The 17,887-nt window shown below is 44.6% G+C and overlaps 1 protein-coding gene across 2 annotated transcripts in view; it reads right to left on the reverse strand.

Annotated features, from left to right (window-relative positions):
• The window catches only part of AOC1 (amine oxidase copper containing 1), a 303,383-nt gene that overhangs the window by 162,583 nt on the left and 122,913 nt on the right, over positions 1 to 17,887 (reverse strand). For both annotated transcript variants that reach the window (XM_086940930.1, XM_086940931.1), the window contains one exon: positions 7,045 to 8,618. In XM_086940930.1, the coding sequence (XP_086797056.1) occupies positions 7,045 to 8,611 (1,567 nt within the window). In that variant the 5' untranslated portion in view covers positions 8,612 to 8,618. The remainder of the gene's footprint in view (positions 1 to 7,044; positions 8,619 to 17,887) is intronic.

Genomic DNA, 17,887 nt, shown 5'->3' on the forward strand with positions numbered 1-17,887 from the left:
AAGGAATGAAAACTTTATTTGTATCTTTCTCATGTTTACCAAGGGCAAGCATGAGTATACAACAAAAGAGGTAAGATCTGTTTACACAGTTCCCTTGGAATCAGAGTGTCATGTTGGAGGTTGACAAAATTACCTGCCACCCCAGGAAGGTTAGGGGTTCAGGTGAGGCACTGTGAGCTAGCTAGGGATTGGGCTAACAGCCTCTGGTGGTGTAGATGGAATCAGTCCCTACATTCTGAAGTCCTGTTGTCCTAATACGCAGTCCTACCTTTTTTAGTGGGAACCGTATAACAGGGGGTTGGGTTAGCACCCTACAACCATTGAATTTCAAATGTTTTTCATAGTTTTATGGATGTCATTCACATTTTGCCTTCACCCATCACAGCATAAAGCATGATGCCACTGGCGTAACCAACTGAGAGTGACAGCATTTTGATCTTACACAATGTGCACATCTGCTCAATAAGTAATCCCATCTAGCAGCAGGGAGTACTGGCAAACTGTGGCCTTTTGGATAATATCCTGTAGACAACGCTTGACTTCATGTAATGTGTGTGCCTTCATAAAATCATGGTCAGCACTGGAAAAGGTGAAAGATCACTCACCCCAAGATCGATTGGCTTTGCTAATGTGTATACATAAGTTGGGGTTGTTCACCTCTGTTGGACTAGTCATCAATACTGTGGCATTTCGTCGAAAGTTATGTTGCCCATTTGCATTACCGTTGACACATAGAGATGCGGTATCAACTAATCTTTTTGTTAGATTTGAGGACTGGGTGAACTGAAAAAGAGCTAATATGACCACATATTTGGAAACTCAACCATCTGTAAAACTCTCGATTGCTACTGAGGAGTACGACAGTCAGTGGGCTAACTCCACAGGACAAGGGCGAGTGATGCCTATGAATGCACATTGATGAAGGAGGTATGAAGTGGCAAAGGTTAACTTGGTGGGAGTTCCTCCAATGACTACTCACCATCTCTCTTTAAAAGTTCCTGCACAGACAGATAAAACTGAAAAGAGGGAAGACATACAGGGAATCTTGGAAAAGAAGAGGAAGGACCATCTCCGATGTTTGACATCTGCCATGAGGCTAGTGGATGTACCCACTCTTGGCATATATGTCTAACGTTGACTGATTTCTCTACAGGACTAGTGGGGCAAGTCCCCTTATTAGCACCAGGACAAGTGGGGGAAAATATGATGCATTCCCGTTTGGGAGCCTTGCTGTATTGACCTATTAAGGAGTAGGCACTGTGACTCCTGTGGTGGTACACTGACACCCAGAAAGAGTCTGCGGGCTTGGGTGACTAGAAAGTGCTGGTGATCAGCATGCATTATCTGTTGCTGAGGATTTGTACTGCTAATATGGAGTCTGCACTATCCCAGGACAGGAGACTGCCATTGCCCAGAAGATGTGCAGGTGCATAGGTAGAGTTTTGGCAGGAGTTCTGCTGTCTGCCTCGTGTAGAGAAGGCCCTTTCTGTGACTGAGTCGGTGATGGGGAAATTACCCTGTAAAGAAAACTCCTGATTTGGACTAGGATTCCACAGAAGGTCCACAGAGCTGAGCAGGACTTGAATTACCGTCAACACGATGCGTGTCATATGCGGCCTGTTGTAAGCTCGCTTTGCACCATCCCATTGCTCTCCCAGTTGCCCTTGCTGATAGTTGAGAGGTTTCATTGAACACAGTCCAGCAAACTGTGAGCACATCTGAGTGGCAGGGGCTGCATGTGCCTTTGCTAAACCCCTTATTGCCAGAGAAAATAATTCCTGGTCTTGCATCAGGCTGCTTTCCTATTTGAAATATCATTTCAGAAAGCAGCTGAAGAGCTTCCTTTGAGTGGCCTGGACTTTTTGTTTCAATCACTGATGAACAGTGCATGTTATTACACTGATTGAAAGTTAAACCAGTCGGCCCTACCTCTATGGCTGGGCCTAGCACCTGCAACAGGAACCGTTGAAAATTGTAACCATACAAAGTTAATATAGGCTTCATACAGTCCTTGATTTGATCCTTTTCCTGTTAACCCCTTTGCTGCAGGGGTAATTCCCCCGCTGTGCTGGGGGGAGAGGGGCGCGCACAGCGCCCGCATCCTCATGACGAGCTCAGCTCGTCATGAGGCACGGCGCTCCTGTGCTCATGACGAACTGAGCTCGTCACAGGTGCACGGTCCCGTGGAAGGCCCTCACAGGAGGGGAATTCTCCCCGCACCTGAGCGTTCCACGGTCCATTAGGAGCTCAGCACTGGAGCACCGTGCCTCATGACGAGCTCAGCTCGTCATGAGCATGGTAAAGGTTAAAGGAGCTGGGCCTAGCCACATAATTGGGGTACAGTTGTTATAGGGAGAAGTTTGGGAACCTCACAGATTTCAAAACTTCCTATCAAAAAAATGTGAGGAAAATGCATGTTTTTGTCAAAGTTTGAAGTTTGCATAACATTCAGGATCAGATTAATTTTATATTCTAGATAATCTGACATACAGCCTAGTTTGTATGTTATGAAAAAGCAATGCTAAACAGAGTAGAGCAGGTCTTGTATAAAATGCAGCAATAGGTGCTTTCATTTGAAAAGTCAATGTGAAGTTCCATAGGCCGGTCTTTTTATATTATCAAAAAGCCAAGAGGATTATACAAAAAGTGATAGATGGAATGCTTGAATTAATCTTACCCGATAGTAATTACTCAGGGTCATTTCTTAGCCCATTGTTTTTTTGCCCACCATGCCATCTGAGTTTGGAACCCGTAATATGCAAATCAGTCTCGACCCTGCTCCCGTGGGAACAGTCCACCCTGAACCAGAACACATGTGACACCCTAAATGGGATGCATATCCCCAGATGTGAGTCCTGTGCATACTGTGCCACTTGGTCCAAGCTATACCCAGCTGATCCCAAACAAGGGCAAAACCTGGTCTGGGTTTATTGACTACCGCTTTAGAGGGGACCTGGCTTTGCAGTGCACATGTACTGTTCTCATTTGAGCAGTGTCAAGATCGATTTGCATGTAGCTGGGTCCAAACTGATGTGGCACGGTGAGAAAATAACGGTGGATTGGGATGCGACCTGAGTAATTACATGTCACTGAAATTAGTTTAGACATTCCATTAATTACTGGTTTGTATACTTCCTATGCAAAGGGGCGGCATATTTACCTTGTGAAAGGCACATTTTCAGATACACTAGGCAGGCATCATTACATGTTGTAAAAACCAATAGCAAAGGCAGTAGGCAGGCATCTTTCTGCTGTTTTTAGGAGGATATGTTCAATACAGCAAGCCTAGTGTTGGGTACCGTGAAAAGCATATAGCAAATGCAACAGGCAAAAACTTTATATGACATTTCAATTGTAGTATTTAGCTGTGTGTATTGAAGTACGTTTTCCTTTTTAAAGTACCGGTTGGGAAATATTATAATGAATGTTATTAGGGTGCACTACAGAGTTCTTAGTGTCAGCACCTGCCCAGTGACCTCCAGTTTAATTCAGTAGTGTGAAGGCCCCCAAACAAAAGAGGTGAACGACCCCAGTTTACATATACACATTAGCTAGGCCAATCGGTCTGGGGTGAGTGATCTTTCACCTTTTCCAGTGCTGACCATGATTGCATGAAGGCAAGCGTTGGCTGCAGGATATTATTCAAAAGGCCACAGTGTGCCAGTAGTCCCTGCTACTGAAGGGGATTACTTATTGAGCAGATGTGCACATTGTGTAAGAGCAAAATGCTGTCACTCACAGGGAGTTAAGCCAGTGGCATCATGCTGTATGCTGTGAAAGGTGAAGGCAAAATGTGAATGACGCTGCAGCAGACCAATGGGTGAAAAAGTGTTGACTGAACACCCCTCTCCGTATGCACAGTACATACATTTTTATTCTAAAAGAATAAGATCTTGGCTAATGCTAGCAATGCAAACTAGCCAGTGCATGCTGAGTTATGTGAGTGTGAATGTACTGGCAGCATTCAGAAGAGGGCAGTGTGGCTAGCCATTATCAGCACAGTGGGACTGTACAGAGTGAGTCCAGAGTGAACAGTGCCAAGACTGCACTGTGTGCCCATTGAGTGCTTAATGGGCCTTTGGGGGAGTGCAGTGTATGCCATGCACCATGAGCAGTCCTTGTGAGCACAGTGCGAGCACCGCAGAGTATGTCTGTGTGTGTGTGCGTGTAGCTTGAGCACCCCTTCATTTTTGTGCGGGCAATGACTGTGAGTGCAGAGTAAGCCCCACTGTGAGACTGCAGTGCAAGAAGACACAGGTGTGAGTTTTAAGTGAGCAGTCACTGCCAATAAAGAACCCTGAGTTGGTGTCATTTCCAGGATGGAGGGTGAGCAAGGACGGAGGAGTGTATCCTGATAATGCCAACTATCGCATGGCGGAACTACAAAGGCAGACTTTGGAGAAGCTCAAACATGCCTGGGCTTCCCACAATCCACCGGAGCTGTGGACCTCTCAGTGTGAGTTGGGCAAGTGCATGTACACCTCACTGGCAGCCAAGACATGGAACTCCCTCCCCACCCACCTCTGGCGAACCCAGGACCATCTCTCCTTCAGGAAGCAACTCAAGACCTGGCTTTTTGAGCAGTAGCGAACCCCTCCCCCCCAGCGCCTTGAGACCCTCCCGGGTGAGTAGCGCGCTATATAAATGGCGATGATTGATTGATTGAGCTTTCCGGCTGGAAGAAAGATAGCTCAGTTCCTCCTTTGTTTGTTTTTGGAGAATAAACAATTCCGAAGTTCACAGATACCAATGACGACAAAACTCGCTTAATTAAATACCAAGTTAGTATGTTGTATTGGTTCAAGGTGGCACACGCGCCCTCCCCATTACCCAAGGGATCCCTTTATTGTGGTTGAGTGCCCGTCAGAAAAGGTTTCGATCAGAGAGTGATAAATCATGCGCACACAGATGAAGGGGGAATACTTTCTCACTCCCATGCAGGTCACTGGGACAGCTCACTTGGGATGCCACTGAGGGAGGGCTCGAGAGTACACACTGCTTAGGGACAAAAGGGATCTCCTGATGTTCAGAATAGGATCTCCAAACCCAGTGGCCCTCAGAGTGCCGTCGTAAGTCTCCCTGGGTACGTCACACTGTGCGACAATGATGGTAGTTAGTTAAAATGATAATCATGAGCAGCAGGCAATATTTATATATTGATTTGACCGGAGAAACGTTTTTATACAGGGCTCGGTTGAGGTGTTCAATGCATGTGTAATGGCGGGTAATTGCAGAGATATGAGTACCGAGCCACAGGGACTGCAGGGAGTTAGTGCAGAACAAAAAACATTTGTTTATCCTCATCGGAGGCTGCTTATTTTGTTTATTGATCAAATTGAGAAGTCAGGCCCAGAGGTCAGCTGGCCCTGTTCCACAGATAGGAGCCAAACCAGAGCTCGAGTCGGGGTACCACGCGGGTGGACAGCATCCCCCCACTTATTTTACCGGGTGGACGCCGTCCCCCCTTCCAAACAGCTGAACTTCACTGTTTGGCCTCTCTAAGACAAGATCGGAGCTCACTCAGCAAGCTGCACAAGCTGAGGGGAGGCAATTAGCCCGAAGGTGCAAGCCACCTTTCATGATGTCACTTCCTGTCATGACTTCACTTCCTGTGACAGCGTCCCCCCACTTCTTTTTTTAGGACTTGTGCCCTGAGCCAAACCAACACACTACGGTGGCCGTTTTGATTCTGGTCGAGCTGTAACACCTTGTTAAATGGGGGCATTCCTGCCCAGATAAATGTCTAGTTCCACCACTGGGTTACACTCCACCAGGGAAAACCTTAAACCGCATGGCCGCTTCCGCGACGGCACTGTTAATCCCCATGTACCGGGGCCAAAGTTATTAGTTTTTGGCCAAACAAACTCCAGTTTTGGGAGTTTGTTTTCATAAAACAAAAAACTTTGCTAAGTGGGAGCATCAAAAATGATGCTCACTCAGCAAACGATCCTTGCTTTCTGAAGAGCAGCTTCAGCTGCGCCTCCACTGAAGGTTATCTATGTACCAGGGCGATGGTCCTTCACTTGGGGGCAGAAGCCAAAGGACCTTATGTATGAAAAGTGTTGCATCGCAGAGAGAAACCAGCAATGCAACACTTTTCAGTGCACCCTCCATGCGATACCTTGAACGCGCCGCATTTACTGTACGGCACTCCATGTCGCGAGGATTTACAGATACGTCAGGAATGCAGGCGTATTTGTAGGTGCAAAAGTGAGGCATTTGCTGGGTTGTGTCTGAAAACAGAGGCAACTCCAGTAACGTGTCATTTCACATGGGGTAACCCCATGTGAAATGGCTTGCGTCACCCTTATGCCTGCTGTGAGGCAGGCAAAAGGTTTTGGTGCAGTGGCGTCCTAGAAGTGGCGCAGTGAAATCTGATATTTTTCACCACGCCACTTCTATGAGGCTTTCTTGTGGGGGAAAGCCCACCCTGCATATATTGTGCCTGACACAGGTATAATGTAGTGCAGGAGTTTAGAAAGGGATGCATCTGCCTGAATGTGTCAATTTGTAAATATGGTGCAACGCAGCACATTATTTATGCCGCCAGTGCGTCAAAGTGATAGACCGGCGGTGTAAAAGTGCCGCAAGGGGCTTAATGATAAGCCCTATAGGCTCTACTGAATTAGGGAGGCTCAGAGGCCAAAAGCCAGTGACTGACTAGCGCAGTACATCTCCCTCCTTCAGTGCACTACCTTTTATTATAGATACTGTGTATTTATGAAAATGACATCAGGATGCTAGGAAAGGAACTTTTCACTTGCTCTTAGATGGTTAAATTTTGGGCTCTCCTATAAAGCCCAGGATTATCTTGTGAAATGTGGTCATACCCAATGGATGCATGGACTGTTACAATGCCCCAAAGAAGCTTGTAAAATGATCTCCCATGATCTAATTAAAGTACTCCAATATTTACCACTGATGATTTTCTCTATCATCTCCGAATATGTCTTGGTGCCTCTTATGACATTTCAGATACTGCACAACTCCGAAGCAAGTGCAAGACTACACCCAGAATAATGGCCTTCCAGAGTGAAAACATACCTGCAACATCGAGGTCCACTTTGTAATTTATCAAATGAGTGTGCATGTTCCCAAGGACATAGTCGTACACCTTGCTGCCGTACTGTAGACCTTGGGGGGTGAAGAAGGTGGCATGGATATATCCTGTGGCATGGACCTTCACCTCTATCACCCCATTCTGATAAAAGATGAAATCCCAGATGTAGTCATAGTTGTAGACAGTGGAGATTGTTCGGACCACCAGCACATGGTTCTCTAAGCCGCCATAGAAGTTGAAGCCCCCATTAAAGTTGCTATTGAAGTGTCGGCGCAGAGGAAGGCCACTAGGCTGCTCAAATATGCAGAGAGCGTTCTTGTAGCGCACTGGTTTATCAGTGTCATAGAAATGATAAATATCCTGGTAGGTGGCCACCTCAGGGCAGTCAATGCCCTTTGCTAACTCAAAGTTCTCTGTCCCCATGCCCCATCCAGAGTCTATATACTTGGTTTGCATGGCAGCTGGCGTGGCACCACCATAAAAGGCAATAGCTTCTTGTATGCTCAGCTCATAGACGATTCTTTCATTGTTGTACTTAATGTCAAACAGCTGTAAGCCAGTGGAAAGACGAATTCGGAAAGCAAAATTCCATCCCGCGTATTCCACATAGTTTCCGTGGACAATATAGCGTTTGCCCTGGGGCTCACAGATCTTTGGTCCATGGATGTTTGTCTTGGTTTTAAACTTGCCCCGAGGGATGTACGTAGAATAGAGGTCATCTTTTGAATATTCTGGTAACTTCATTTTCTCGATGGTATCTCCGTCATAGCTTGCCACAAAGTCACTGACACTGTCAAAATACTGATCATTGTACCAGATCTTTTCGATTGTCCAGTCTGATGGGTCTGTAGAACGGTGGTTCATGAGGACCTCTACACCAATGGGATGGATGAAATATCCTTCCACAAAGCGCTGCAGTATTATCCAGCTGCGACGCTCCCCTGGTTCCAAGCCCCGTGGGGCTATGTCTGAGTAGGTCAAGCATTGGTCAGTGCAGTTGGAAAGTGAAAATCCAGATGTTTCAAGCAAGATGTGGCTGGCTGGCTCTAATAACTCTACTAACTTCTTATATATATATTCATTCTCTAGGCTTGTCATGGGTCTGGACTCATACCTCATAGAGCGACTGCCTTTGTAAGAGAAGGGGCGGTAATAGTAAGGGTAGGGGAGTGGGCCCACTATAAACTCTGTGATATTTGGGGCAGGCTGGTCCCCAAAGAAGATCACAACACGGGCCTCACGTACAGGTTTGGGGCCATCCAGATCAAGGAATTTGAGCATATTACGTTTCTTGGGCATGTGAAGATCGATCATAAAAATAGCGTTTTTGCCCAACAGCTTTGACTGTGTCGAGAGAAGGCCAAGGTTCTCCTGTCCCATTAGAAAGTTGTTTACAGAAGTCATCTCTTGCGGCGTCAGATCTGCAAAGACAGATGCCTTGTGCTGGCCCTTAGAAAATGAATGCCAGAAAAAGCTGGTGTTGGTTAGGCTGCAGAGAGCAACCAGGTAGATAAAGACTTGGAACCACATCCTCCAGCATGAGATGGTCATCGAAAAACTGTGGAAAAGGAGAAAAAGTAAGTGAATTTGAGAAGATATCTAACACGTTATCATTCTCAACAATTTTAGGCATTACGCATAAAACCTCATAAATGATAAGAGAAATGAAAAAAATGTCAATCTCTAAGCCTCAGAAACACCACAAGCCCTTTCAACGCATTGATGACTATTTTGCCACTTTTTAGTATAAATCTAAAATTATCAATGAGCAATCAGTTCCCTCTCACCCAGGATCAATGTGTTGGCATTCAGACTGTATCTAAATTGGTATCTGCTTCCCATCTTTCTTTACTGATGAGCAAAGGCAAACAAGGGGTCTGTACATTCTAACAGCAAGAAATCACGCACGGAAGTCTGGATATTGCCAGTGTGCATCAATGGTTAGGGAAGAACCAAGAGGGGGTGAAAACCCATGCAAGCCACAGGCTTGGGTGACATTGCTGCTATTGGTGACAGAGCTTTTCAGATCAGCAGAGTCACACGTGAAGGAAGGAGTGCTGCATTATCTGATGGGATACTCAAGGCTTGAGTCAAGGTGTACCGGCTGACACAATCAACAAATGGTCAGTCTGTTCGCCATGCAGGCAGGAACCCAGGCAAAAGCAGGGATTCAAAGCCTGAATGGACACCTTGAACTGCTGTAGCTACAGCCTCGCCAGCAGCCAAAAATACTTCATGTGAAATGTTGTCGCAGCAGATGTTTAGAGGGTGATTTGTAGCATTCCCTGTGCTTTGGGGACAAACATGATTCAATACCAGAATTTTGAGTGAGGTACCCGGAAGTCTAAGCCTTATACATCTCATTAAACAGTAACTCAAGCCTTTGCTAGGCTGAATTTAAGGCTCTTCCATGGACATAAACAGTGGATCTTAAAAAAAACAGGATTCAGAAACATATTTTGCAGAAACTAAAATGGCAATTAATAAATACCTTAATTAAAAATCTTCCTACAAAGAGCTAATTGTATTTAAATCCTGAATAAAGTCATACTCACGTCCCACATATTTTAGAACTACACTCATTCAATTTTCTAACCCAAGTCCTAGCATATTTGGGAGCAAGTAATTGAGTGTGGGACTGGGTGTAGGCCAATCAATTTCGAGGGAGATATTTAGGCAAGGTTAAGTTTCTGGTACCATGTGCTTACAGCCACACATGTATGTAAGATTCTTCTGCAGTCCCTGTTTTCACATTCTAACCATGATTAGACATTGAGATAATACATCAGTGGGTTGTGTAAACTGGTTGTATGCCAGACTACATGCATACCTAAAAAGAAGGGACATGGATTTTGCATTTTTGTAAGAGATGTACATGATCATAGAGGAATGCCTTACACTGAAACAAAAGGTAGAGAGGGCAAGTATTTTCCACAATGTACCCTACTTTTGACAGGGGCACCCTCATGTGGATTAATCCTAGAGTCCCATTTATGATTGAAGAATATGTTACAGAACACCTAGGTAAATATACTATACTGTTGGGAAGGCTTGATGGGAAATCATTAAGGTTGGTGAACATATACCCCTGAGTAAGCAAGGGGAGTTCTTGGAGTATGTAATGTTTCAACTCTGATAGATCAAGATGTACCATCTATTTTGGCTGGCGATTTCAATTGTGAAGCAGATCTGGCTGGGTCCAAACTGGGGTGGCGTGGTGAGCAAAAGAACAATCGATTAAACCCAGGTCCTTGTGACTGGGGGGTGAATGCTTGCATTGTTCATCATTCCATTCATCATTTGTTCCCTTTGCAGATTTGCACATGAACAGATTCTCTCCACCACTAAAGGGCTGCTGCAGTAGAACAGGTGATGAATTAGCAAGGCTCTCCGAACTCAGGAGAGATGGTGATATGGTGGGAAGTCAGTGGACCGTTGGAGGTTTGCAGCACTCACTCCAGGCCTGGGGTTAGGGGTTGGCTTCCTGGGCTTCATGGGGGTCATGGACATGCCCTGTAAAAGGATCAGTGACGTGGCAGGCAGGTCTCATAGTTCCTGCTCACTGCAAAAGTCATAGCGTTCTTCTGCACACCCCTCGGAGCATGGATGCCCCCACCCCCGACACTGACGCCACAGCCAGGACAGCCGATGGGCTTGAAACAGGCCTGGGTCTCCAGGAGTCTCATGGGCTGAGCGTTGTTTTCTCTCCCGACCCAGGAGTGTTTTCTTAGCTCTTTGTGGCAGCTTTTGAGGGCTTTAGTACAGGAGGTGCAGTGAGGTCTGGTTTTTGTGCTGGTTTTCTTTGTGCTACTACGGTGTGCTATAGCTGTGTCTGAACTTGGGTGGGGAAGTGAGCTATAGAACAATGATGGATTCAACCCAGTTATGTGCCTGGGGGTGAGTGTCTGAAAAGTTTCAGCGCTCCGTCCATCATCTCCTTGTGTTTGCTTTGTTCACCCTAAGTTGGCAGAGTATGGCCAGATGTGGCTCCCTTGCTCAGTTTGCAACTGAAGTCAAGCTAGCCTGGCTGATGATGGCTGTTAGCCCGAAACCGGTCCTAGGATGCGTGTTTCCACTCCTGGGAAGACATGGCTTGGCAGTTCGGGCTGGACAGTTCCCATGAGGCACAGGGTCAAGACTGATTTTGATATATAGCTGTGTCTGAACTGGGGTGGTGAAGTAAGCTAAAGAACGATGATGGATTCAACCCAGATCTGTGACTGGGGGTGAGTGTCTGAAAAGTTTCAGCACTCCATCCATCATCTACTTGTGTTTGCTTTATTATACCCAAGTGAGAAATGGCAGGGTGATCTCTGACAGCTGCAATGTGCAGAGGGACCCAAGACAGTGGTGTGCCATTGTATGGATGTAGGCACCTAATACTTAAGGCCAATACTTGACTGTAATGGTATTTACATATTCAATCCCAGTGGGCCAGCACAGCAAGACAGGTAAACATTTCACAAATCAAAAAAGCTCACTGGGGAGGAAGAAATTTCTCCTACTCTACATGCAGATCGTGGAACTCAACGCCTGACTATCTCAGAGCTCAGCTAAATCTACAAATATTTGGTAAACAACTAAAAACGTGGCTTATTTACTCCGCCGTCTAAAACAGTTTTTCCTGCTTTGTCCCGAGTCATCTTGTTTTGACACCAGTGCCAAAACGCCGATTGATATTCACACGCTTTACAAAATTATTAACATAACATAACATAACTGGAACATTTGGCCGGATGTTTGTATTGAAATTTAACAAAAGCAAGTCAAGCCTGTTTCTCTTAAATGAGAAAAGCAGAAAGGGTCCAACCCTTGGGATTACAGCTTCACTCAGCTAATGGTACCTTTAAATATCTTGGAATACAGATATCCCACAGAGACATGGACGCCGTTGAAGGAATCTGGGGAGAGCAATTGTGGGTTTAGGTAAATGAATATGAATTTGGAAAAAGCTACCATTAACAGAGATTGGAAACATTGCTCCATCAAAGATAATAATATGGCCTGATTGTTGTACCTATTCACTCCACTAGTCACTACTACATTCTTTTAAAAAACCTTACACTCACAACTGCTGGAATTAATATAGGGATGAGGTAGGCACAAAACCCCACTTCGTAAACTGGTTAAAATGATAAGTGGTATCTTGCAAAACATGTCGATTTGTGCGTTTCCAAGTGGGTAATTTGTGTCATGAGTTATTTTGACTGGTGCAGGGTTTCAAGCCTAGTACTGGCAGTGTTTGTGAATTAAAAAAAAGTAGTACATTTGCACCAATTCAAGGAGCACTTCTATGGATGTAGAATTGCTACTTTTTAGTAAATTAGTCACTATACATATTTAAGTTCCGGATCCAAAAATGTAACAAATTAAAATCTGTGAGAATGAACTCAGGATGACAAGAAAAACCGACACAGACATAGCAGATCTCACTCAGGACCGCAGACTCGACTACCAAACCAAGAATGCATTTATTTGGGGGTTTTCACAACCCAATACCCTCCTGAAGCTGTGCCCCTGAACATGCTATAGGAGAAGGTGACTCCTTGATAGTCCTACACCATGTGCATAGTAGACCCCCGGAAATGAATGCCTGAGATGTGATATTGATGGCTTTCAAGGGCAAAAATATTGAGATGCCCCTGCAGGTCAGTCATAGGTATTTACTATTTCTTGAAAATGGCTGAATTTCTGGTGGAATGGGAGTGCGGATTTCATGGGTGTACTGGGTCAAAATACTACCTGTATATGTAGTAGACTTGACATCAATGCTTAATGATGACTAACCCTGGGCGTAGTTCGCGTAGTAGCGCTACACGTAGCTACGCGAAGTGCACTTCCCACAACGCAAGTTACCGAAAAGTGTAGTGTGGTAGGGAAAATTCTGTTCGCACTGATTGCACAGTGCAAGATGCTTGTCCGCACTGTGCAATCATTGCGAACGGCATCTTGCACAGTGCAAGCGGTCGTTTTCTGCCGCTCGAGTAGATCTGTACTCGAGCAGCAGCTTTCGCAACGCAGACTGGTAGTTTCTCTTCGCAAGCGGTCACAAGCATATGCGACCACTCACAATAAAAAACCTGACCGCCCCGCGTGGAGAATCTCGCCGGGAGGTATATGTTCCACGCTCGCGATCTGCAACTTGATGTTGCGCACCACAAACGCGGACAAAGTCTTACTGGGAAGTTGATTTTGCTTGCTCGCGGTCGCCAACTTGAGGTTGAGGATGGCGAGCAAGCAAAAAAATGCCTGCCACGCGTTTTTTCACAGTGCTACGTGCAATTTGAGTAGCGCCTAGTAGTGCAAACTATGCACGCTCCAGGAGCGTAGATGCAGTCCCACGCCCAGGGTTAATGACGACCATACTCGAGGTGATGGTGCTCATTCAAAAATATATAACAATTGTAATGGGAAATGTGCAGGATAAGTGAAACAGGGAAATAACCCTTAACGTGGGGAGCTTGAATATTATTGGAAATAGGCAGCAGCAATTATGAATTAATATGATGCAATTAAATATACTCATAGTTTTTTGTATAATCAATAAAAAGAAAGTTTAAAAAAATATACCCAAATATACAGTTTTTACCATCATTCAATAGCCCTTAAGCCCGTAAAGCATGTTTAATCAAGATGTATCACCAAATAATTCTTTTTTTTATCTTTATTTCATTTTTAACAAACACACAGCAAATAATGTCACGTCAATCACAAATTAATTCTAAATGTATGTTTAGATTTGTCTCTTCACTCACACTTTTTACATGTTCAGTTTTATCCCATCTCTCAGTATTCCTTGGTCCATGGTTAGATATGAACCATCACTTAATGGTGAAGGGATGTTCCGATTTGCATATTCAGTCAGAAATCATGAGTGCCTGCCCTTATTTGGATCATCACTTAGAAATCCTGTCTGCATGGCCAGATTTTCACAACCACCAATCAGTTCTTAAGGGCATATTTACTCAATGTTCACGCCACGCAGGGCAGCAAGCAAAGCTGCTGCACTGCGTTGCAAGAAAGGGCGAGGGCAGACATTCTTCACACATACAAAACCTGGAGCAGTTCTGTTCAATTTGTGCACTGGCGCACTACAGGCAGCCTGGCTCCAGCACAGGCATCCTTGCACCTGGTGCAAGGATGCCAGCGTTGCAAGGAGCTTGTTTTTGTGTAGGAATGGATACAGTCCTGCAGAAAAACATCTCTCCAGGCATTTTTCTCCTTTTAGGTGTGCTGCACACATAGAAAGAGGAAATAACAAGGAGAACAAAATCATTTTCTCCTCGCTATGCCATCCTCTGGGAGGTGTAGCGAATAGGTTTACAAACTGTTGTAAATCTGGGATGGAGTGGAATCCATGGGTGAATGCATGGGGACGCTGGGTTCCACCCATGGAACCCGTCCCAGAATGAAATGTAACGTAATGCAGTGCAAGTCGCCGTAGTGCGTTACATTGTTTTTTTTTTTTATAAAGCCACGCAAAGTGGCACAAATCGCCCCTTGAGTGGCCTTGTAAATATCTACCAGCATTTTGCATCATGGAGGTACCACATAAGCGGAGTAACCATGACTCAAAATGTAATTTAATCTGGGCCTCAGCGTGGGTTCAGATTTGCCCCATCACTCAATAATACGTAGTGCTTGAGGATAGTTGACACCATCACTCGGAATACTGCTGAGGTTTGTACCATAGCTCTGCAATTACTAATGAATGCATAGATGTGCCCCATCCCTCATTAATTATGCAGGCATGCTTTGACCCTTAACTACGTGTTCAGATTTCACCATCACTCAGTGGAGGCTAACCTGGGAACAAAACACCCCCACACATTGCTCCACTGTCCGGGACGTCCCATGCCCGCGCGCTTTAGAAGCCACGCTTCTTTTAAGGTGAAAAGCAGGCGCCAAGAAGCACTAATAATTTACTCGTAACCCCGCCCGGCTGCGGCTGTGCTTGGGGCTCTGCCAAGAACATTCAGCGGGCAGAGTCCAGTTTCCTAGCAGAAGTGTGGAATGGTCGCTCAACCGATGTTTCGTCGTTGAGGTGCGCTCTGTGTTCTTTGACTTGGAATAAACAACAACGGAACTGGCTTTCTTGTGCTAACAGGTGCAAATACAGTCTTGTACACATTGCCATGGACTATTTGTTCCATATCTCTGTGCAACCTGTGACTTTCAGTGCCTGTTCGTACGCGTGGACACGTTAAAACCAGACTTATTGCCATTCACACTGCTTTCACAATATTTGTAGTCACTAGATTCTACCATGTTTATCTACATTTCAGTACTCGGGAGTGTGCAAAGGTCAGGTTTGAAAAGAATGGCCGACCCAATTAAGTAATGATGCTTACTGATATCACATGTAGGGTTTCTGCATGAAAATCAGGTGTGTGAGTGTTTTTTCACAATGGAGGTTGAAATCTCCAGTACAATCTGATTACAAGAGATAAGATGATCATAAAGGGAAGTATAAACAAAGCTCTCTTTACAGCCAGGTGGGTTGTTTAAAGTGTTCAGCCTCAGAGGATGGTGAGCCAAGACTGAATTATCCTCTGTGAGACATTGGAACCAGCAGCAGTTTATGGACCACACAAAACGGGCAGGTTGAAAGGGCAGTACGGGCAGCTCAGCTTTACTTCCATTTCGAGGCAGTCTACCCACCACAACGCATTTTTCATCATTTCCTACGAAATGCAGTTACAAGTATGTTTGCTTTGCATTAATGAGTGAGACTAGGAGAATTAGCATAACTGCAGTGAAAATACAAAGATTATGCACAGCACTTGGGATTCACAGTCATGGCTTATACTAGTGGTCCTTTATTTGAGCCCATCTCTGCACAAAGCATTGAGTACTAAAGGCTAATAAAAGCACCATTATTGTGTGCAACAAAAATGAAAATGTTGTTCAAGTTGTATAAATGGTTGATATTATGAATACAGCTGCTGGGAGAACTGCATGCAGCTGTGAAAGTACCACGTGATACCTTAACACCAAGCAGAGCCACCTTCAACACCGTGTGTCAACAATTCCCTCTGGCTTTTTAAATACTTTTTTAGAGCAACACATTATGAGAAACATTCCAGTAAAATGCACAGAAGCACAAAAAACGGCTCTGCTTTGGGTCCTCACCTTTCACACAGTTAGCTCCGTTTTAGTGCTTTGATGCCTGCAGGTTTAACGCGCTCTAGAAACGCTACAATTACAATGACGTGCAGCATGTATACTTTGTTTCATTAGAAACCCAAGGGTGAAAATGCCATGTTGTTGCTGTTATTGCGTGTTGTAGTTGCATTTCTACAGAGCCTTATATAGTGCTTCATACCCTTCATGAGTCACCGAAGCACTATGAAAATGGGCACCATGGTACTTCTTTGAAGTGCTGAGAATGCCAGAGTGGTGCAGCAGACCTAACATGGTTGGAAGCGCGCCTGTCCATTGGCCTATAGAGGTAGAGTTTTTATGTCAAAGTGTGAAGATCAGACGTGATATGATTGTGTTTTGCCACTACACCCATGCAAAGAAGGAGTCAGAGGGTGGCCCTGCAAGCATTAGATGCTATGGTATGCATGGAGGGAAAATGAGGGAGCACGGCAGGGTCTCTTTCTGAAGTGCAGCACGTATGCAGAAGTGTGGGACGTAGGTGAAGTGAACATTGAGAAAAGATGTGATCATGCATGTTTACGGGTACTACTTATATTGGATTGAGCCTATAGCAGATTAAACTTCAATGAGCATGGGCAGAAGAAGTGCCCAGAGGTGAAGGAGGCAACAGGTGTTTTATTTATTATTATACTTTTCGTTGTTTTATTTATCTATTTATGTATGTATTTATCATTATAATTTTTTTTACAATGTGTTGAGCGCACATTTACCTAAAGGGTAATGTAGTGTAGTTCCTATATTCCCAATAGGCTCTACGCATTGGAATAACATAAACCATAGTTTAGACGTAGGACTGAAGTCGACTAGGTCTCTATTGAATATGTTAGACTTAATTGTGAATGCCAGCTAGCTCAGAGGTCACTAGAAACTTTCTCGAATACACAAGAATGGATTGGTTTCTGCCAACCATATAACATGACAACTTTGTTCCCCAAGAATAAGGAATGTATCTCCAGAGTCGCGGAAACAATAGATGGCTATTTCACTCAGTCAATCGTGCATGCTTCGTTTCACCAGAAGTGCAGAGAAATAGAGAGATGGGCGTTTTCAATAAAAAGGTTATTTATTCAACAGTCTTCTTTCTAATACAAGAGAAGTGAATTGCTACAATCGCAATACTTGTCATAAAGTAAAGTGCGTACAGTAAAAAGAGTATTATGAAATAATACTGTAAAAGCATTTATATGGTTTCTAAGCCATAAGATACATAAAATAGATAAAATACATACAATGATAAATAATGACTAAAAGTACTCAACTGGTGCATCTAAAATACGCCTACCCCGGTGTACCTAACCTAAGTCTAGTACAAGGGAAGAAGTAAGTGAGGTGTAGCTTGAGTTAAATAGTTTCTGCCAAGAATCTATCCAAGAATTCTCTAAGGGTCTAATCAGCTCCGTACCTTGGTTATAGAATGAAGGAGGTCTTGTATCTCTCTCTCTCAGGACTCGATCTCCCAGTAACCCACAAGGGTAGCAGGGAAACACTGAACCTGGATTTCTCGGCAGGAGAAAAGACAGCGTCTCTCTCAGTGCGTCAGCGGGACAGTTGGCTTCCTTCGACACTCGCATACAGCAGGGCGTCGGGCAAGTAGTTAGTCGATCTGCTCCAAAACCACTGTGTGTTTGCTAGGGCAGATGTGGGCATATTTATACCTGGAAG

The sequence above is a fragment of the Lissotriton vulgaris genome, chromosome 10, assembly GCF_964263255.1.
Source record: "Lissotriton vulgaris chromosome 10, aLisVul1.2, whole genome shotgun sequence".
NCBI lineage: Eukaryota > Metazoa > Chordata > Amphibia > Caudata > Salamandridae > Lissotriton > Lissotriton vulgaris.